This window comes from Oreochromis niloticus, linkage group LG17, assembly GCF_001858045.2.
Source record: "Oreochromis niloticus isolate F11D_XX linkage group LG17, O_niloticus_UMD_NMBU, whole genome shotgun sequence".
NCBI lineage: Eukaryota > Metazoa > Chordata > Actinopteri > Cichliformes > Cichlidae > Oreochromis > Oreochromis niloticus.
In genome coordinates, this window is record NC_031981.2 from 265,397 (window position 1) to 288,399 (window position 23,003).

At 43.4% G+C, this 23,003-nt stretch overlaps 1 protein-coding gene across 15 annotated transcripts in view; it reads right to left on the reverse strand.

Moving 5' to 3' along the window:
* LOC100703570 (pleckstrin homology domain-containing family A member 5) overlaps window positions 1-23,003 on the reverse strand; it is a 173,539-nt gene that overhangs the window by 5,010 nt on the left and 145,526 nt on the right. For 7 of the 15 annotated variants that reach the window (XM_019346460.2, XM_025899617.1, XM_005460368.4 and 4 more), the window contains 16 exons: window positions 21,585-21,638; window positions 18,232-18,312; window positions 14,298-14,360; window positions 14,132-14,212; window positions 13,900-14,052; window positions 12,474-12,575; window positions 12,275-12,383; window positions 11,327-11,370; window positions 9,705-9,896; window positions 9,248-9,377; window positions 7,337-7,458; window positions 3,936-4,127; window positions 3,692-3,841; window positions 2,800-2,919; window positions 1,288-1,433; window positions 893-1,044 (listed from right to left, as the gene is read on the reverse strand). In XM_019346460.2, coding sequence (XP_019202005.1) covers window positions 893-1,044; window positions 1,288-1,433; window positions 2,800-2,919; window positions 3,692-3,841; window positions 3,936-4,127; window positions 7,337-7,458; window positions 9,248-9,377; window positions 9,705-9,896; window positions 11,327-11,370; window positions 12,275-12,383; window positions 12,474-12,575; window positions 13,900-14,052; window positions 14,132-14,212; window positions 14,298-14,360; window positions 18,232-18,312; window positions 21,585-21,638 — 1,891 coding nt within the window. Of the gene's footprint in view, window positions 1-892; window positions 1,045-1,287; window positions 1,434-2,799; window positions 2,920-3,691; window positions 3,842-3,935; window positions 4,128-7,336; window positions 7,459-9,247; window positions 9,378-9,704; window positions 9,897-11,326; window positions 11,371-12,274; window positions 12,384-12,473; window positions 12,576-13,899; window positions 14,053-14,131; window positions 14,213-14,297; window positions 14,361-15,733; window positions 15,753-18,231; window positions 18,313-21,584; window positions 21,639-23,003 lie in introns of those variants that run through there. The other 8 variants (XM_025899618.1, XM_019346461.2, XM_019346462.2 and 5 more) reach the window with 6 other exon arrangements.

A 23,003-nucleotide genomic window follows, 5' to 3' on the forward strand; every position in this document is an offset into this window, starting at 1 on the left:
GGAAAGTTAGATCGAACCATAACTGGTCACTTAAGACTCATGAGGATACTTTCTAAAGGCAGGTGGCAACGGCCAAGAGAAAGCACAAGAGGGGTCAACTTTCCTTATTCTTCTACAATTTGATTGGTGTAAAGTAAACATCATGCACAGCCTGAAGCCTCTGGCAGCAGCTGTTAGCATGAAGAAGAACAAGGATAAGTTCCTCATGCAGCAGAGGTTTTAACCCCGACACTTCAGTCTTCTTATCTTATACTATTAGCTTAATGTAGATCTGCCCAAAGTTCAATGACACATTTGATCAAATGTATTATCTATTCACATGTTGCAATAATATAAAGTGTTTTTGAGGTGATTTCTCCACTTAGTAATCAATAAACTTTAATTCTGGTTATGCAATGCCAAAATATCCACCGACAGTTGGATAACTGTTGTTTGTTTTTTTGCTCGTATATTTCTAAATGTACCTGTGCAACACCCACACCTGCAGCCACCCTACGATGATGTCAGTAAGCTCATGCACAAAACATTTCTGACTTATTTTGGTTTTCAACATAGAACTTTTTCACATTGTACACACAGAAACATGGATAATGACACATGATTGGTTAGGATACAGAGCGTACCTAAAGTTACTGCTGAAATACATTAGTCCTGTTTGTGGTGTTTAAAGATACTTTGGTATCAGGTTTATTTCAAATGTCAAGTGGGAAAATGAAACTAACCTGAGAATCAGTTTTTACTAACTTTGGTTTAAAAAAGATGAACTAGACATACATGAGACATATGTAAAGATATAAGATTAACCAGTGTAAGCCTATTGTAAATGTTTTCACGTGTGATGAGCCTTTGATTTGGGTACAAAGAGGTTTTATTTGAAAGACTTTTGACTTACATGCCAAAATACTGTTGTGTTTTTTGTTGTCTGCTGTCAGCTGGTTGTATGAATCCAAGCTCTTCCCGAGGTTCTTATCTCCCCTCGACGGTTGTGTCATCTCTTCGACCTCGGGCTCAGGGCTTGGAGTCTCAGGCTCAACAATCTGGAAGCTACAGTTGGCAGAAGCAGAACAGGTCATAATGACTGATTAGTTTCAATGATGGACACCAGACTGTAGCTCAGTAGTTTTACAACATCTTGTTTTGCTTTTCTCTGTAATGACAGCAGGGAACAAATACTTTCGAGTTGGTGCTCCAGTGAGCTGCCTCCAGTGTAGCTCTCAGCTCTTGTGTCAGTGCAAAGATAGGTACACAGTTTAGATACCAAGCACACACACAGACACACACAGACACCTGTTTTCAGTGGTGGCATTTGTAGGTGAGCTGGTCAGATCTTGCTCTTGGCTTTCATCATCCTCAAAGGGCTCAAGGTTCACAATCTCCACCCGCTGAGGCTTCGTGCCCAAGTCCAGGATCACCACCTTTTGACTCTCACACAGCTAAAACACAGATTCACTTTGATGAGAGAATGCAGAGATCTCAATGTTGGAAATAAATGCAGTGTCAGTTTAAGAAATGATTCAAAGCAAACTGACTGTGGCTGTTTTTACACAACAGCTACGACTGCATGATATGAAGCGTACTGTTGGAGTTGGTACAGACAGCTTTAGCCTGTTAAAGGGCGACTTTTATGTCATTAAAACTTGCTTTTGAGCCATTCTGAGTCAGCATTATTAACATCATTACCTTAAAACTGTAAAGTGTGAATTGATCAGTTGTCTTTCTCTGCATGCTGTGTACACGGGCAAGCCAAACGCAGTAAGCCCTCCTGGAGATAAAGCCCTAAAACCAACATGGCTTCCTGCACATTCCCACGGTCACCAATAACATTTCTAAGTTTCCACCTCAACACGAGGCGGCTCTGAAAACCACATCCTGAACACAACAGATTACAGGATGACCCCAACCTCAGCAACAGGACCGCTCTCAGCACTGACCAAATGTGTTTGAACTGTGTCTTAATTCCACATATTTCACATACAAGGCTCAGTACTCCACGCAGAAACATGGGTGTGCCATGGGTTCCCCAGTTTCACCCGTTGTGGCCAATTTGTACATGGAAGAAGTGGAAAAGAGGCCTTTGCTATCCTACCCTGGAACACCACCAAGTCATTGGTTCAGGTATGTACATGACACTGTTGGCAATCAACCTCATAATTGTATTACAGATGCTTCATTTGAAAATATGCAAACAGTCTCCACTGACTGAGCAGCACCTCTGTAGCTCCTGCAGGGTCTGGAAACAGATGAAACCAGCTTTCCTCCGAACTGCTGAACAGAATCAACACCTTGCTTTCCAGACGAGGTCCCCTGCCCTGCATTACACAGCAGCTCAAAGCGTTGGGTTGTTCTCTAAAGACGGCCTTTTACGTCTAAGAAACTGGCTCGTCTCTTCCTGAGTCCCTTTGAGAGAATCACCAGTTCTGTTGCTGTGTGATTACAGCCACCTGCTTTTATGGACATCCATCCCACTTTCCAGGTTTCCCAGTTAAAGCCATTTCCTTGTAGTTCTGGATCTTGAGTATCTAACCTCCTTCCCATCACCACTAAATAAGTTTGATCATACTAATAAACAGTATCGACTATGTGAAGGCTTCTGTCATTCCCACTAACAGCCAAACATTAGGCTGTTTTTACTCATGAACTTATCATGTTTCTATGGCCATTATGTGTTTGCATACTCACACGGACGTCTACCAAGTGATGTTTCAGTGCATCAGTGCATGTGTGAAAGTGACACGCATTGAGAGCCAGCTTTACACTGTTATTTGCTACACATTGCTGTCCTGGGAAATAAAACAGTACCTCATGTTCTAATCTGCCCATCGTAACCTGTGGCTCTTCCACACTCTTCAGGCCCGTGTTCCCGTCTTGCTTTACTTCCTCACATTTGCCATTTTTCACCTCCTCTGCTGTGTCCATCTCCTGCAGATGGAAATAAAAATGATTCTGGTGCTGTGTGCACAGAGTGCAGCAGGTGTTGTGTATAAAAACACTCCGTATCTTTCACAATGGAAACAAGACCACAAAGAACAAGACTTAGAAAGACGTAGAAAACTGAATATGCAGTCTACATTTGCATCTCATGAAGGTCATATGCCGATATTTTTGCGTGACGCTTGTAAGTCTTGGATGAAAATGTTATCTACAGTAGTCTCACTCTAACCCAGTAGTGGTGCAGAGCTTACTGACTTTGGCTGTGACTTCTCCGTGTTGTCACAGGAGATCGTCTGCCTCACTCACTCTAGTCCTCACATCCTTTTCTGTCATATCAGCCCTCTGCATGCCCTTGTTTACTACATCCATGAATTTTCTCTGTGGTCCTCCTCTTTTCATTATTCCTGGCAGCTCCACCTTAAATATCCTTGCCTCTCTAACCTTGTCTCCAAACTGCACAGCCTGAGTCGATGTATTCATTTCTGTCCAACGCGGTCACTCCCAACACTCCGACCTCTTGCTCCACCTTCACTCTTTTTTACTCGTCTTGTCATCTTCCCTTACACTCTTGCTGTTTTCCTTCTGTCACAAATTTCCCCTGATACTCTGGTCCACTTACTCCACCCTCCCAGCCTTGATCTTGTGCATTGCTTTGGATGGTTGTCCACAGGTATCTGAACTCATCTACTGTCTTTCCCTCGACCCTTTGTACCTGTAATTTTGAGTACATTGCAAAAAAAAAATGTGAATAAATTCGAACCTTTGCAACAGTCAGCGTTCTTTCTGTGCAGTTTCCTGCAGCGTCAACAGAAGCTCTGCTCTGCTCCTTGTGCTCCACCTTCAGCTGCTGCAGTGCAGCCTCCAGCTCCAAAGGGTCTGCACCGGCTCCAATCCCTGCTGGGATATGACTCTGCACAAGGGGGAACATGAACCCCTGAGTTATCTGACAGATTTCAAACCGCAGATGTCACATCTGAACTGAAGCGTGTGTGTGAGAAACACACCTGCAGAATAAGAAATGGATTGTCTTTGCTGAAGGACGGTGACCGTGTTGGGGTTTCTTTCTTTTTCTCACGGAGCGTCAAGGCCTCCTGATTTCTTCTTAGTCGCTCCAGTTGCTCCTCTACACTCATCTTTGTTCTGCCCACCTCTCTCTCCCCAAATCCTATTTGAGCCACTGCACTTTTGGGACGATCCTGCACGGGAAAAGACTTTTCACCTCAAACTGTGACTGTGGCTTTCAGAGAGGGTATGCAACATTTTAACAAAAGATTAAAAATTCACTTGCAAGCACAGTCTGAAATTTAAATATTGCCACAAAGAAGTTCACATTTCCCCAGAAGACTTCAGCTCCAGTTAATTTGTTCTGTTGGCCTTTAACAACCAGAGCCCTGGAGTAAGTCAGAGTGCAGGGTCATCATGTTGTTATATTAATCATGTGTGAATACAAAGTGACTAAGCTGCCTTTTACAGTAACTAGCTCGTAAAAATGCACTGAGTTATACTAGTTTGACACCACATTGTGTGCCTCAGTACCACATGGAAGCTCCTGTCAGGCATCATAGTGGCTAAGATGAACAGGCATGTGGCTCAATGCATACTCCACATGACAAAGGGATTGAGCAGGAATACCAGAGGAGCAAAACACCAACTACTGATAGACCGAGGAGTCAAACGAGACTGCAAGACCAGACTGACCAACCTGTGCACTGCCTGGATTGATTACAGGAACGCCTATGACTCAATGCCCCTCACCTGGATCCTAGAATGCCTAGACCTATACAAGATCAACAGGACCCTAAGAGCCTCCATCAGGAACTCAGTGGGGATGTGGCGTACAACACTAGAGGCCAACTTCAAGGCCATAGCACAAGTCACCATCAAGTGTGGGATCTACCAAGGAGATGCTCTGTCCCCACTGCTGTTCTGCATAGGCCTGAACCCCATCAGTGAGATCACTGACAAGACTGGCTACGGATACCAATTACAGAACGGAGCAGTTGTCAGCCACCTCCTGTACATGGACGACATCAAGCTGTATGCCAAGAGTGAACGAGACATCGATCCACATCACCAGGATATACAGCAATGATATCGGAATGTCATTCAGACTGGAGAAGTGTAGTCGGATGGTAACAAAGAGAGGGAAGGTAGTCAGAACTGAGGGGATCGAACTACCAGAAGGCAACACTGCAGACCAGTCCAGCACCCTGAGACTGTATGCTAAGTGGAATAGACAACGAACATCCACGAATACATCAGGAAGATGGCCCCAACCGACCGCATGCTCAGTGAATACCTCAGGCAGCAGGAACCCATGAAAGAGGAGGAAGAGGAGGAACCATCATGGAAGGAAAGGCCCCTGCTCGGTATGTACCACTGGCAGATAGCGGAGGTGGCTAATATCCAGAAATCCTACCAGTGGCTGGACAAAGCTGGACTGAAAGACAGCACAGAGGCACTAATCATGGCAGCACAGGAACAAGCTCTTAGCACAAGATCCATAGAGGCTGGGATCTATCACACCAGGTAAGACCCCAGGTGCAGGCTGTGTAAAGATGCCCCTGAGACAATCCAGGGGGTTGGGAAGCGCACCTGTAACCGGAAGGTCGCCGGTTCGATCCCCGGCCTTTCTGTCCTGGCCTTTCTGTCCTGGTCGTTGTGTCCTTGGGCAAGACACTTTACCCTATTGCCTACTGGTGTTGGCCAGAGGGGCCGATGGCGCGATATGGCAGCCTCGCCTCGGTCAGTCTGCCCCAGGGCAGCTGTGGCTACAACCGTAGCTGCCTCCACCAGTGTGTGAATGTGAGAGTGTTGATAGCCCGGATCTTGTTCTTACTGTTCAGCTGACTCCTCAGGACTTGCCTGACCCTCTGCAGGTACTTGGTGGTTGCAGCTTTCCTAGCGGCCTCTTCATGGTTCCCATTCGCCTGTGGGATCCCCAGGTACCTCTATGTCTGCAATGTTGCCTTCTGGTAGTTCGATCCCCTCAGTTCTGACTACCTTCCCTCTCTTTGTTACCATCCGACTACACTTCTCCAGTCTGAACGATATTCCGATGTCATTGCTGTATATCCTGGTAGTGTGGATCAGTGAATCGATGTCTCGTTCACTCTTGGCATACAGCTTGATGTCATCCATGTACAGGAGGTGGTTGACAACTGCTCCGTTCCATAGTCGGTATCCGTAGCCAGTCTTGTCAGTGATCGTACTGAGGGGGTTCAGGCCTATGCAGAACAGCAGTGGGGACAGGGCATCTCCTTGGTAGATCTCGCACTTGATGGTGACTTGTGCTATGGGCTTGGAGTTGGCCTCTAGTGTTGCAGGCTCTCAGGGTCCTGTTGATCTGGTACAATTCTAGGCATTCCAGGATCCAGGTGAGGGGCACTGAGTCATAGGCCTTCTTGTAATCAATCCAGGCAGTGCACAGGTTGGTCAGTCTGGTCTTGCAGTCTCGGCTGACTGCTCGGTCTACCAGTAGCTGGTGTTTTGTGCCTCTGGTATTCTTGCCCATCCCTTTCTGTGCCCTGCTCATGTATTGACCCATGTGCCTGTTCATCTTAGCTGCTATGATGCCTGACAGGAGATTCCACGTGGTGCTGAGACAGGTTATTGGTCGGTAGTTGGAGGGGACTGCTCCCTTCTGGGGGTCCTTGAGGATCAGGACTGTCCAGCCTTCAGTTAGCCATTCTGGGTGTCTCTCGTCAACTAGCAGCTGGTTCATTTGTGCTTCCAGGCACTCGTGGAGTGCAGTCAGCTTCTTCAGCCAGTAGGCGTGAACCATATCAGGGCCTGGTGCTGTCCATCTCTTCATACTGGAGACCCTTTCTTGGATATCTGCCACTGTGATGGTTACTGGACCCTGTTCAGGATGATGGTTACTGAACCCTGTTCAGGGAGGTCGCTGTGGTCTGCCCTCAGATCCACTAGCCACTGAGCATTGGACTGACACGCAACCCATTAACGGCATTGCCCCAGGCGGCATTGCCGTTATGGGTTTCGTCCTTCTCCCATATGCTCTTCCAGTATTGTTCTGTCTCCAGCCTTGGTGGTGCTGTTCTCATATTGTTCCCCTTCTACTGAGAGTACACCTTGGCTGGTTTTGTGGAGAACAGCTGGTTTATTCTTCTGGTGTACCTCAAGCGGCTGGCCAAGGCTGTGAGTCGTTGCTTGGCAGTTTCCAAGGCCTCAGGTATGGACAGCTTCCTGTACTTCTTAGGCACCTTCTTATATCTATCTATATCTATATCGCTAATATCTCTCTCTCTCTCTCGCTATTGTGGTTATTTACGAGTGGTCAGTAAAAGACTGCTTCATTTCCTATTATGTGGTCTGAATAAATGCGTCAGACATGACTTGCCTTCTTAGTGCAACAGATTTACCATACTATAAAGGTGAAACTTACAGATCTGGATTCAGGTTTCTTGGTCTTCCTCAGGGTAACGTAGGAGGCAATAGTGGAGGACTCGGCAGGGCTCATTGGGGATTTGGTCCTGGGGGGGATGACACCCACTCGGTACGGGGACACTGTTGGAGAGACAGCCAGAAAATGCTCTCACTTACACATTAATGAAAAACAACTAAAAGGACTAAAAACAATACATAGGCCACATGTTTTAACTGAGGCAAGTTAGTATGAGGCCCCAGTGTTACAAACACAGATGTGAGAGAAACATTCTATCCAGTAGGGCTGATGAAGGCCTGAAAAGGTCAAAGGACAAAGCCTCACCTGTGGCCAGTAAACACTTTCTACATTCAGTGACCATTGAATGACATCTTCTAAAACTTGATGAATTGATTAAATAATATAAGACAACCCAGATCTGTCTTTACTATTAATACCCTTATTTTAACAGATACATTCCCTGGCCAAAAAAACATCGCCACCAAAAAAACTCTAATAATTCGTTGGACTGCCTTTAGCTTTGATTACGGCATGCATCTGCTGTGGCATTGTTTCGATAAGCTTCTGCAATGTCACAACATTTATTTCCATCCAGTGTTGCATTAATTTGTCACCAAGAACTTGCATTGATGATGGTAGAGTCTGACGGCTGTGCAAAGCCTTCTCCAGCACATCCCAAAGAGTCTCAATGGGGTTAAGGTCTGAACTCTGTGGTGGCCAATACATGTGTGTGAAAATGATGTCTCATGCTCCCAGAACCACTCTTTCACAGTTTGAGCCCGATGAATCCTGGCATTGTCACCTTGGAATATGCCCGTGCCATCAGAGAAGAAAAAACCCATTGATGGGATAACCTGGTCATTCAGTATAGTCAGGGAGTCAGCTGACCTCCTTCTTGGAGCACATACTGTTGCTGAACCTCGACCTGACCAACTGCAGCAACCCCAGATCATAGCACTGGCCCCACAGGCTTGTACAGTAGGCACCAGGCATGATGGGTGCATCACTTCATCTCCCTCTCTTCTTACCCTGATGTGCCGAATCACTCTAGAACAGGGTAAGTCTGGACTCATCAGACCACATGACCTTCATTGCTCCAGAGTCTTTATGCTTGCTAGCAAACTGAAGCCTTTTTCCCGGTTTGCCTCACTGATTAGTGGTTTTCTTATGGCTACACAGCTGTTCAGTCCCAATACCTTGAGCTTCCCATTGTGTGTGTGGAAATGCTCTTACATCCCCTATTAAACATAGCCCTGAGTTCTACTGTTGTTTTTCATCGATTTGATTTCACCAAACATTCAATCGATTGCCGATCACAATCATTCAGGATTTTTTTCCGGCCACACTTCTTCCTCGAAGATGATGGGTCCCCACTATCCTTCCACTTTTTAATAATACGTTGGACAGTTCTTAACCCAATTTTAGTAGTTTCTGCAGTCTCCTTGGATGTTTCCTCTGCTTTATGTGTACCAATGATTTGACCCTTCTGAAACACTCTGTTTTCCACGTCCACGAGATGTGTCTTTCGACATGGTTGTTTATGAAACGGGAAGCAACTCATTGCACCAGTTGGGGTTGAATAACTTGTTGCAGCTGAAAGATAATCGCCCATGCACTAATTGTCCAATAGGAGGCTCGAACCTATTTGCTTAGTTAAATCCAGCGGGCGACTTTTACAATAAGTGTGGCTTGTGGCAGGGCTGCAGGGGTCAGCGCGCCGGAGGGACCCGCGCAGCCCGAGCTGGACGTCAGCGCTCCAAACCCACTGCTCCACCCCCCCTGCAGCCGAGCCATAAGCCACACCCCATCACAATGTATTTTCCCAAACGCTAGATTCTTTAAAGCACAGTAAAAACAGTGCAGCGAGAATGAGGGTAACACTGAGAGTCACACACTGATTAATAAATGCACCTTTGGATGATGCACTGTCTTTACTTTCAGTCTCAGCCTTGTCCTTCTCTTCACCATTGGCCTCGTCCACTTCCTCGTTCACCGTGGTCAGCTCGGGCTCGCTCTTATATAGCCGGTAATCTGGAGCTTGCTTTGAGTGCAATGGGAAGGAAATCTCAGGATAAGAATACATTCATACACACGTTGTTCAGCATCAGTCAGGCACACATAACACTGATATGAATTACATGTATTTGAACTTGTTGAGGAACAGATGCACATGAATTTATTCTTTAGGATGGGGTCTGGAAATAAAAGGGGAGAGATGGCTGAGAACACTGAATCCTGTGAAATGAGGAGCTCGGGTGCAGTGGCTCGGTGTACTGAAGTGTGCCAGTCACAGCAAACTGAGGATGTTGGGGGAGCGGCTGATATGGTCGGGAGAGGGTGGGGCATGAACGCGTTCAGCGATTCTTACACTGTGTGCTCCATTCCTGGTGCCGGTTTTGCGGTCTTCAGGACGATAAATGTGGGAGGGCATAGGGCCACCACGGTGTGAGTGGTGGGGGGCACTTGAGGGGGCGGTCTGATGAGTCGTAGTACTGGGGGAGAGGCGGGCGGGGGGTACGCTGTTGCCCTCCTTGGGAGGACTTAGTGGCTGAGTGACTGCCTGTAGACAGTTAACACAACGGGGCTCATTCCAAAGAAAGGACAGCACTCCTGTCATGATGTAAAAATGCCCTCCTCGTCACTAAGAACACTCACACTTAGCCTGACTGAACCAGTTTCTGCAAAGTGGGATGAAGACACCTCGGCTTGTGCTGAAAATACTCAAATATCACTCTGACTCAAAATGTGTTCTTCTCTTCTCAGACTGGCTGTTATGAGTGCATTCACAATGACAAAAACACAAACTACACTATAAGTATGTTATTAATGGAACATATCAGTGTTAGCGGTAAACACGCATCCTAAAGACAAAGGGGAGAACCTGACATTACATGTAAAGAGCTACGGTAAGTGTCAAATATCTGGTTCCTAAACCGTGAGACGGGACAGCGCAGGACTTTAGTTTTAGTTTTTAAAGTTCAACTGTTCACTCTGTCTGCTTCTCCCCATCGAGCAGATAATCTACAGTACAGCGGTCCCTCGTTTATTGCGGGAGTTACGTTCTGAAAATAACCCGCGATAGGTGAAATCTGCGAAGTAGCCAACTTTATTTTTTACAATTATTATAGATGTTTTAAGGCTGTAAAACCCCTCACTACATGCTTTATACACTTTTCTCAGACAGCCAAGAACACTGTCACTCATTTCTCTCTTGTTTAAACACAAAGTTCAAACCTTTGTAGAAAAATAAGTCCAGTATTACAGAATGAAACCAAAGACACCTGCAGGTGACGACGTTTCGTTGACGTTGTGTTTGTTGGAGAAAACTTACAAACATACAGTACAGCACTTCAGAGTCACACTGCTAGCACTGAAGATTTATGTAAATTTGACAAGCTGAACACATTCTGTACTGTACAGGAGACACAGCACGAGATTGATTGACAGTGGTCTACAGCCAATCAGGACGCAGAACACAATGTGCTGTAAAAAAAAAAAAAAAAAAAAGAAAAAAGAAAAAGAAAAGCATGCACACAAAAAAAAAATCTGCGAAACAGTGAGGCCGCGAAAGGTGAACCGTGTTATAGTGAGGGACCGCTGTAACTGAAGACTCTAAAGCTAAACTCACCAGCATCATGGAAAGTATCTGTGGAAACGGAAACTGCCTCCAACCTGAAAAACTATGAAAACAGCTGAGAGAGCAGATTTCTACAGAGAACTGAACTTAACTCAAACATCGACCTGCCCAGTATGAAACCTTTAAGCTACACAATCTCTATTCAGCTACAAAACAACAGACATAGCAAAGCCATCACACACACTCCTGCTGAACAATTTGACTACGTGCTTCATGCTAACTCTTCAGCTGGAGCTCAAGCAAAGCCATCTTGGTTGGGCTAGAAAGACGCCAGAAATCTTTGAACTGAAGTCAAAACAAACTAAACTAAAACAGAATCAGGTGACAGGGGGGTAATGTGCACACTGCCGTACCTCATTCTTCTGCTGAATGGAGAGCGGCTTTGAACCAAGAAAACCTATTACACAGACAGAATTTGGAGAAAAGAGACAGAAGTGAACAAGTTTGCAATCACTGAAGATACATGAATGCATCAGGTCCCGCTGCAAAATGAAGTACCACATCTTCCTCACAGGAGGATTCATCTTCCAGGTATCCAACACTTTGTAATGCACAGAAAATACAAGATAGATTTACTGACAGGCCAAAGCAGAATATTAACATTGTAGATTTAACACACACACACGAAACATGATAACCAGAAGGCTAAAGACACGATATCACAGAATCACAAAAAATAGTCTATAACAAGGACCCTATGCAGAAAACAGACACACAGGTCCACCGTGTCCATTTCACGCTTTGTGTGTGTGTGAAATGGACACGCATGCAGAAGCAATGACAGCAAAGACATTATTAACATGTTTACATGTATATTAAAAACAGCAGCTAGGCTTTCAGGATCACCAGGTCTCACAGTGTGTCAGTATATTGTTGGCAGAGCCGTGTAATGACACACTGTCAATCTATAAATTTCGCTAAAACATGGAAACATAAAACTAGAAACTACAACAGGGGACCAAATGTAACCGACGGTGACTTTCTAAAAGATAAGAGACAACCAAATGAAGGCCGTAACCTGACGACTGATTGAAACGCTGCAATGAGCAAAGCTGCAAAAACAAATCAAATGTACATTTTGACACATAGAAGCAAAACGTGGTGAAGCAGCTGCTTTTTCTTTAAACCTCCGGCAGGATCAAGATTTGGTTTTGTTCAAAGAGACTGACCGTGGCGTGTTTACAAGAACTGTTTAGAACCATGAAATCGTATCCAAGACATCAGACACACGTAAGACGTCACACACATGCAAGCAAGAATGTAAGAATGTGACTGGTGGAGGTGCTGAGGGAGGGCCTCACTGCTATTTGTGCTCCGCTGGGGTTTGTTCTTGGACAGCGCCTCCATCACATCCTGGATCCTCCACAGCTCTTTCTGGATCTGAATGTGCCGCTGACTTGGAGGCTCTGTCTGAAGACACACAGAGACACACATCCAAATATTCTGTTCAAAGTTAACCACTGTGTAAAATAAGAGTGTGTGTGTGTGTGTGTGTGCTACCTGTGGGCTGCCCAGGGCCTCCAGCTGTTCCAGTAGGTTGGATTTGGCCAGAGTAACATCTGCTTCCAGTAGGTCGTACTCCCTCCAGGAGCACTCTAGCTCCTGAAACAGGACACCAACAGCAGTCTGTTTGTGTTTATCTGTGTGTGTTTTCTTTCCTGTGTCTCCTCTTTTAAGTTCAGGAAAGTTTGCCCTCTTTTTCGTCTGTCAGGTTTCCATGGCATTTCTGTGAGTTCCCCCGGTACATCAGTCCTATTAAACCAACAGACACAAGACCAGAGACCCCGAAATCTGCAGCCGAGCAAAGACTGAACTGGTGCTTGTTCGTGAAACGACTTCCTGCACTATGAAGTGGATTCCCATCCACTAGGGCGATCGTGGCTCAAGAGTTGGGAGTTCGCCTTGTAATCGGAAGGTTGCCGGTTCGAGCCCCGGCTTGGACAGTCTCAGTCGTTGTGTCCTTGGGCAAGACACTTCACCCGTTGCCTACTGGTGGTGGTCAGAGGGCCCGGTGGCGCCAGTGTCCGGCAGCCTCGCCTCTGTCAGTGCGCCCCAGGGTGGCTGTGGCTGCAATGTAGCTTACCATCACCAGTGTGTGAATGTGTGTGTGAATGGGTGGATGACTGGATATGTAAAATGCTTTGGGGTCCTTAGGGACTAGTAAAGCGCTATATAAATACAGGCCATTTACCATCTACTATCAATCTTAGACTGGCTGCATAAGATATGCAGGGTATGGTTTAGAGGATGGGTACTTTAGAGCCACGATCCAGTGGGTGACCACTCACACTGTAGCTACAGTAGATCTATCCTTTATAGAGAATTTAGGAGCTTGGTGCTTATTTGATTTAAAATGCAGATATATAACTGTCACCTGATTCTGTTTCCTTCACTGTTGTTCACATCAAAGCTGTCACAAACACATAAACACAGTGGAAGCGACACCGCTATGGAAACAAAGGCTTCGGCTGGCGTTGCTCTAAATGCTGGTGTTCTTGGAGTGGAAAGGAGGCTTTCCCAGTACTGTGACTGGTCAAAGAACAAAACATTTTCTTACTCTGTAATCATCAGGAAACGCATAGTATTATTGTAGTAAAGAAATGTATATTTGGGTTTGTATATTCTGGTGTTTATCAAGGAAATCAAATGAAGAGTAAAAGCTAATTAATAACCTTACCAGCATGTATCACAGTAACGCCAGTAAGGACCTCGATTTTAGCCAAAACAGTAAAAGCTGATTTTTATTTTCCATAAGGAGTATAGCTGTTGTTCCACTGTGGGACACTCAACAAATATTCAGTAGCAAGTCATTCAACTGCGACTTTGTTCAATATGTAATCAAATATTCCATAAAACTGTGGCTGCTTTTCCATGGATAAATGTTCCTACGTGTCGGGTGGTGATGTGTGAGAGTATGCATGCTCACAGTGCTGACTCGGGACAGCTCCCTGCAGGTGCTGAGCAGGCCATTTTGCAGCACGTCTCTCTGTTGGACCAGGCTCTGTGTGGCTGCAGCATTTGAGTCACTCTGTTCACTCAGCTCCTGACTGGCAGACAGCAGCGCTGTCTCCAGAGTGTGCTGCCACACAACACACAAATACTTATTACTGCATATCTGCAAAGAGAGCAACACACATGCACAGAGTACACAGCTGTACCTTCTCTCTGTGTAGCTGCTGCAGTTTCTCCTCCTGCATCCTCACTGCTTTGTCCTGCTCACACAGTCTGCTCAGCTTGGTCTAACACAGCCACACAAACATGCCCATCAGTAAATGTGTCTTTGAAACGTGTCAATCATTTCACTGAGAGCTGCAGCTGTCTTACATCTATGTCAGCCTCCTCTGGGCGCTGGATGAAGGAGCTGTCTTTGTAGTCATCTGAACTCGTCTGAAGAATAGAAACAATCAGAGATGGACACTAAGGGGCAACACAACACATCTAGTACAACGGAGAGCTCCAGGTCAGTTTTTCAAAAAATGTTAAGAAATGTCACAGAATGCATTCACTTCCCATTAAAACAAAGGGATTACTGCTCTACTTGTTATACACTACCAGTCAAAAGTTTGGACTCGCATTATAGATACAAAGTGACATCAGATATATGAAGTAAGATATATGGAATCATGTAGCAAAGGAAAAACTGATAAACAACTCTAAATATGTTTTATATTTTGGTTTTCTGTAAGTAGCCGCCCTTTGCTTTGTTGACAGCGCTACAAACCCTCGGCCTTCTCTCAGTGAGTTTCATGATGTCGTCACCTGAAATGGTTTCACCTCACAGGTGTGGCTGTCAGGGTTCATTTGTGGCCTTCTTAATGGGGTTGGGGTCATCAGGTGTGTTGTGCAGAAGTCAGGTTGCTACACAGACAACTGTTAGAATTCATATTATAGCAAGAACCAATCAGCTAAGTAAAGAGAAACAACAGTCCATCATTACTTTAAGAACTGAAGATCAGTCAGTCGGAAAACTGCTAAAACTTTGAATGAGTCCCCAAGTGCAGTCGCAAAAACCATCAAGACACTGTCTCACATGAGGACACCTCAGGAAAGGAAGACCAAGAGTCCCCTCTGCTGCTGAGGACACATTCATCCAAGTCACCAGCCTCAGAAATCACAAGTTAACAGCAGCTCAGATTAGAGATAAGTCTAAATCTGAGATCTTTGGTTCCAATTGACGTGTCTTTGTGTGATGCAGAAAAGGTGAACGGATGGCCTCCACAGTCACCTGACCTAAACCCAATGGAGATGTTTTGGGATGAGATGGACCGCAGAGTGAAGTTAAAGGACCAACAAGTGCTCAGCACCTCTGGGAACTCCTTCAAGACTGTTGGAAACCATTTTAGGTGACGACTTCATGAAGCTAATGGAGAGAACGCCAAGAGTGAGCGAAGCAGGAATCAAAGGGCGGCTATTATGAAGAATCTAAGATATACAAGATGTTTTGAGTTATTTCACACTTCTTTGTTTCCTACATAATTCCACGTGTGTTCATTCGTAGTTTGATGTCTTCAGTGAGAATCTGCAATATAAATATTCATGAAAATAAAAAAAAACATGCAATGAGAAGGCGTGTCCAAACTTTTGACTGTGTTTTAATTTAATCCCACATGATATAAATTGTGTCAGGATTTGTTTTTCCTGAATACAGTGGGCAAAAATTCTTCATATTACACTTTGTGGTGTTTATTACAAGAGCATGAAATGATGAAGTGATGATGGGATATTGTTGATATTAACTAATCCTGCTTGAAGCTGCTTACCCAGATGTTACCTCGGCTGCTGTGGATAATATTAGAAAGTACAAACACACATCGACGGCGTAGCTTCAGCAAACTATTATATGCTGATAAACAAACTCTTACATTTTGCCTCCTACACTTTAGTCTGATTTGCGGCAATGAGGTTGTGCTCTACCAACAAGCAAACCTTTTTAAGGCAACTTTTTGGTGGAATCAGTCTGAAACAACTGTCCCAGAAAATGACTGGTCTTCACTGTACAAAGCATACAAAAGATGGATGTACCCTCTGGGCATTAAAGCACAGACTTGTTTTCTGTCCTACAGGGCAGACTCCTGTGGCAGACGTCTATGGAGTGCTTGTAACATGTCCTCACTAAACACATCCCCATGAGATTTACTATCAAATCTTATTCAACACAACACAGCGTTCATTCAGTAACTTACTGTGTGATTTAACATTCACCATAATCACCATGTAGCTGAACACAAGAGTAGACAATGCACCAGCGAAGGATTTGAGTGCTCCAGTAGAACCAGTCCATGTCCCATTTACCTAAATGTGTCCTCCACTGCTGCGGACTTCAAAGAATGTGATACAGTGTAAGCCACACTGCTACAGAAAGGCTGATGATCATTTGATCCAGCTTCACATTGTAACTGGATACTTTAACATGTAATGGATTAGAAAAAATGCCTAACAAATAAATGTCTTAGACATGTGTTAGGTAACAAAAGGGAACAGCCCATGAGTCATCTCTTTCCTGCTTCACACTGAAAATAAAACACTCTTAAAGTTAAGAAGTCTCTTAGAAGTTTAAAAAACAACAAAAACCTCACCTAATATCACCTGTAAAGCTCACTGACTAACATTTTCTACCTGTCTGTTTAATTTGTGCATAAACACAAATGTAAAATTACCAATCTGTGGTCTCAGGGAAAGCTTAAGTGTGTTGAAAACATTCCTGCTCTAATGATCTCTGCTGCTGTCACTGCAGTGGTTTATAAATTCACTTAGCAAGCAAATGGCTGCTAGTTCCTTTGGGGGTGCATCAAAAAGGGCATGTGCCAAATCAAACATGTTGTGGTCTTGTGACAAGGGAAAATTTGAAGGTACCTTTAACTGTGTGCAGAGTAAAAGCGTGATTCCCAGATTACGAGAGATTCTATTTTTAGTGACTAATGAGTGTTCCCACAAAGTTGGGAGCATGAAATGTTCAGCATAGAAAAACCAAAATCTCTCAATTCCCTGAAGCATGAAGAGTGCCTTTCACTGGAACCAAGTCCTCAGAAATAACCCCACGCCATAATCCCCCCTCCACCAAACTTGGCACAATGCAGTCAGACAAGTACAGTTCTCCTGACAACAACCAAACCCAGACTCGTTCATTGGATTGCCAAATGTAGAAGCATGTTTCATCACTCCAGAGAGCACATCTCCACTGCTCTAGAGTACAGCAGGAGTGTGCTTTACACCACTGACACTTTGAATGGTGCTTGAATGATGTAAGGCTTGAATGCAGCTGCTTGGTCACAGGAACCCACAGTTCTCTGTGCTCTGCTCTCTAGCTAATCTGAAGTTTGGAGGTCTGTGGAGGTTGACTCAGCAGAAAGCTGGCAGCCTCTGTGCACTATGTCTCGATGCATGCTCAATCATCCAGGCCCCATCCTATCACGGTACTAAACTGGACTTCACTGAGCTCCTGAAAGCAACTATGCATGCCTTGGTGCTTGACTTTATAAGCCTGTGGCAATTAAAATGATTATACATGAATTCAGCGGTTTGGATGGGTTAGTGAAGACTTTTGGCAATATAGAGCAGTTCCAGCTTATAACTCAACCTAAAACATGGACTGTCCTTTTTAGTTTTCCAAAAACCAAAACCTGTAATACTAACACATTAAACCAGTCAAGCATTTCCAAAGTAAACTTCAACAATAAACACTGCTGTGTGACGGGAGACTCCATCGCTCTGACAGTCATTGCAGCCACAAATCATGCTCAGTTCTAGTTGCATAAAGAAAGGAAAGCAGTGAAATGAGATGTGCAGGAAACAAAAAGAACGTCATATACACTTCAAACATTGCAATAGGTGACACATAGGAAGGATCACTGTGGAACAACTGACAGATGAACCAACTGACTGCATCCAAAACATGATAACGAGGTTAACAGTGGAGGGGATGATGTGGATAGAAAACTACTGGAAACATCTGGCTTGAGTCTGTTCCACTTCATTCAAAAATATAGAGTTCCGCAAGAAATAACTTGGACGTATTTATCAGCAGCAATAATGTCATAAATGCATATTCCTCTAAATGTTTGATATTTCACGTTGAGAGGGGATTTTTCACTTTAAAAATGAATAAATAAATGACTTGTTGAACAAAATTGTACAACTTTGGTGCTCCAGCATGTAAAGATAAACCCAATGTTGACTGCGGTACTTAAATGATGACCAACATGTCCCTAACAGAGATGCCTGCACAGTGACTCAAGCCAGAACCTGCCTAAGACCTTACTTGCTGGTAGAGTTGTGGCCTTGGTGCAGAGTTCTCAATCATAGTGTGAATCATGAAGATTAGAGGCTCATTCTCCTTCGTCTAGCAGAGCGCCGTGGAGAAAGAGGATACAGTGATTTAATAACACAGCTATAACTGTTGCTGGAGGACGAAATACTGTTTAATAACTGATTTGTAAACAAAAACTGGAAGACAAAAAGTAGGATAAACACACCTGTGACAGTTTAGTGTTCTCTCACTCCATCTCTCAATGACCAATCTTATTCTAAACCTTCCTGATCAATCCTAACGCTCACCTCAAATCTATAATAACCTACAAAGAAACATCAGGTCATGTATACAACCAAAGAGCAATATTTATAATATTTTAATTTCTCCAAGGAGGTGCTTTTGGATTTTTGGATGTCATTAAAAAAACAATACAAGTCTTCATTGATTCAATGATTTCTAGGTATGACCAAGGACCAAATGATATTTATCCCAGGTGAGGTACTGCAGTTTTCCCATAGGATTGATCTAGTCACAGATTTAATGCACATACACTATGTTGCCAAAAGCATCTGCTTGCTTGCCTTCACAGGCATATGAACTTGAGTGACTTCCCATTCTGAATCCATAGGGTTAAATATTTCTCCATTTCATCTTAAAAGAGTTCTATCAGGTTGAGATCAGGACTCTTCAATTAATCTCTTCCATAACAAGCTCGCTCACTAATGTCTCTATGGACCGTACTTTGTGCACTGGTTTGCAGTTATATTGGAACTGGAATCCCCAAACTGATCCCACAAAGCTGGGAACATGAAATTGTCCAAAGGTTTTCGTGAAAAAGCAGCTGAACTCCTCAAAAAAAAAAAGAAAAAGAAAAAAAGCCAACTTATATACTTATATAACCCATCTTACAAACTTTACAATTGGTAAATGCAGTCAGGCAAATATCGCTCTCCTCTATCGGACTGCCAGACGGACAAGTGTGATTCAGCACTCAACGGTGCACATCTCCACTGCATCTGACGCTTTACATTGCACTCGGTAATATAAGGCTTGGATGCAGCTACTCGGCTATGGAAACCAATTACATGAAGGTTTCTAGACACTGTTCTTCAGCTAATCTGAAGGTCGGAGGTCTGTAGTGACTGACTCTGCAGAACATTGGTCATCTCTGCACACTACGTGCCTCAGCACCCGCTGACCCTACTCTTTGATTTTATCTAGCCTCTACTTTGTTACTGAGTTTCTGTGACTTCTAATCATTTTCACTTTGTTCCAATAGCCCTAACAGTTGAGTGAGGAGTATTTAGCAGCAAGGAAATTTCACAACTGTACTGGGTGCACTGGTGGCACGATATCACGGTACCATGATGGAATTCACTGAGCTCCTTACACCAACCCATTCTCAAGTAGTCTGCATGCCTATGAGCTTAATCTTTACACCCCTTTGGCCTCGAAAGTGATTGGAACATTTGAATTTGTGTGTGTAAATACTTTTGGCAATATAGTGTAGGGTTTTAAAATTCTAATGTTAAACAAAAAGACCCGTACAATGAACATCAACTTGCAAAGACAATGAAGATCAGTTTGCTTTGAATTTCAGCAGCATGAAAGTAAGGACATGTTATACACCAGCAGTCCCCAACATATTTTTTACGCCACAGACTGGTTTATGTCCGACACTCCGGTCTTTAAGTCTGACGTCATTAGCTGTGCCTGGGCCCAAACGCCGCTGCAGCTCCCAAGAGTGACAAACTGTCTAAATTCTTTCATCGTTAATAAAATGGCAATTAAAACTGAGAGAGGCCGACAGTGATCACTGACTGCTTTTAGGGGTATGTTAAGATTAAATAGAACAACATACAAAGTATTAAAACATGTTTAAAACACAGCCTTAATAAACACAGAGGCCGGTTCATCAGGTCATCACTTAAAGACCGGATATTTTCACGGACCGGCCTTTAACGTGTCGCATATAAATACAGCAAAATAAAACCAGTACTGGTACCAAAAAAAGAAGATTTATTCATAACACACGTGAAAAGACCCAGGGAAACAGAGTTAACGATACAAAGCGCTAAAAACCCTGAAAACCATACATTTCACACCCGAGCCTCAACTCTTGTGGCCTGGTACCAAACGATTCAAGGACCAGTACCGGTCCATGGCCCGGGGGTTGGGGACCGCTGTTATACACAGTGTATAAGACTTTTTAGAGGCCATGATGCAAAGCACCTGCCCATAAAGCTTTCCAGGGTCCATTAACTTCTGTATTAGATGTTATACTCTTTACATTTCTATCTAAACGTAAAATTTCATGTAGTTTCATGTTAAATAGTCGTGTAGACAATTCAGACTCTGATATGGTTTCCCTCTCTTTCTTTTCTTTTTTCTTTATGCTTTTATAAACTATGGTGTGAGGCAAAGATAAAGGCAGAGAATAACTGTAAGAAAACTGAAAATAACTCCCTTCCACAAAGACTATGTTTTCACAGAAGGACATGACCTTTTCAGCACTGAGCAGTCCTGTTCAATAATAGAGGGAAGGCTAGTCCTACCAAACAGGCTGAAAATAAACAGCACATTTAGATGCCTGATCCTGGTATGACATGTGCAACCTGCCAACAGATTTTGTTTTCCCAGCAATTAGTCCAGAAGGATGAGCATGCTGAAGAAGAAGAATGTGCTCAGAGATGTCAACGTCCTGAAAATAAACTACAAAAGCAGATCTTAAATAGCCCACTGTGTGCAGGTCATCAAAAAACATAAAACCTGGTGATAAATATCACTACAGGTTCAGACTTTTTTTTTTAAAGATCCAACTGAAATCTGGAATCAAAGTAAATAATGATAATCCAACATAACTGCATCACAGTAAGAAAGTGCTTCTTACAAGGAATAAGTTAACAGTAGTGTAGTGTTTATAATGTAGTGTTTATAGCTTCACAAACTGCTGATTCAAACGAGTAGCTGCATTATAATATAGACTTCATACTCATATATGATTCGCAACCAGTTTCAAGTCTTTGCAAGTTGAGCTTCAAACTTCATACATACTTAATGTCACTGAACCCAACAGCTATCTACAAATTAGCCCACACAACAAAGCAAAAGTGAGCAAAAGTGCCACAAATGCTGCAGTAAGTTTGCAATTTCAGCTTCAGAATGAAAGATTCTGAATAAACATGCAAAGAAATAAAGCAGAAATAGAGAATAAAATAAATAATTGTAAATGTGTGTACATTTACAGAAAACTTTCTAGAAACAAGCAAATGTTCTCTTCCAGTAAGTGAAAACTGGATGTGGGTTCCCATGACTCACAAAATGTTTTATTTGATTTAAGACAAGAGGAGCAGAGTGCTCACCTGACTTTCCAGGTATATAAGGTTCCTCTGGAGATGATGGAAGAGAACATCAGTCTTCAGCAGCCAAGAAGGAAGGAGAGAAGAAATAGGAAAAGTTTGGTAGACACATTAGTAGTGAGGCAAAAGCAGGAAAGGAAAAGACAAAGTTAGAGAAGAAGAGTTAACAAAAACGGAAGAGAGAGAGAATGACTACAAAGAATTTGAATATTAACCTCAGTTTATGTATAATCATCCCTAAATAGCATTATGGCTTCGTTGCAATGATCAGAGTAAGAATTTAATAATAGTTGGTAATGAGTAATCAGTAAAAATATCACTCAACATAATCTGTATGAATCTGTTTGCTACATGATAGAGCAGTCACTCTGTTTGAACACGGCTCCAGTTCGGCAGGATTTCAGTGCAGACGTAACGGTCGTGACTCAGAATTCGGTGAAACACTGCACAAACATCACCGAGGTCTATATTACACGCATTTTTGTAAAAACTTGGAGTTGCAGTTTGTCAGGAGCATTACGGACATTTTTCACATGGTTGTGAAATTTGTTCTACTGGAACATCTGGAGGCATGTGCATGGGCGAGATGGCAGCTGGGTTCCCCTTTATACCAACTCACAGAGCATTTTCATTCTTCACCACCTGACTTACTTGTTGGAATTGGCAGTCCAACTCCATCCTTTTCAAACTTAAACTTTTGGTTATTTGAAAAACTGGATGAGATCCAGTGCCACATTAAATCAGGCTGTGGCTTTGCTTTTGTACGCATACTCTCTAAATTTTAAATAGGTCTTGACCTCACCTGCCCAGTAACAAGGTGACAGTGATGTAAAAATGTAAAAGTCACATTTTATTGTCTTTGGTTTTTAGAGCTTTCACTTATTTATTCTGGTCCCAATCAGCTGATGAATTTGTAAACTTTCACACAAGGAAAAATTCACGCGAACTCCAAGCAAACCAAAATGCGACACTACAAACCACGTGGGAATGCCACCAGCCTATTAATCAACCAAAGACCCAGACAGACTTTTAATTCATTTGAAAGCCTGATGCTTAGCCTCGTCCACCCCAGCTGTAAAACTCAGAAACCAGTCTTACTTGTTATCATCTATCGTCCACCTGGGCCTTACACAGAGTTTCTCTCTGATTTCTCAGACTTTTTATCTGATTTAGTGCTCAGCTCAGATAAAATAATTATTGTGGGTGATTTTAACATCCATGTAGATGCTAAAAATGACAGCCTCAACATGGCATTTAATCTGTTATTAGACTCAATTGGCTTCTCTCAGAATGTAAAAGAACCCACCCACCACTTTAATCACACTCTAGATCTTGTTTTAACATATGGCATAGAAACTGAACATTTAACAGTGTTTCCTGAAAACCCTCTGCTGTCTGATCATTTCCTGATAACATTTACAT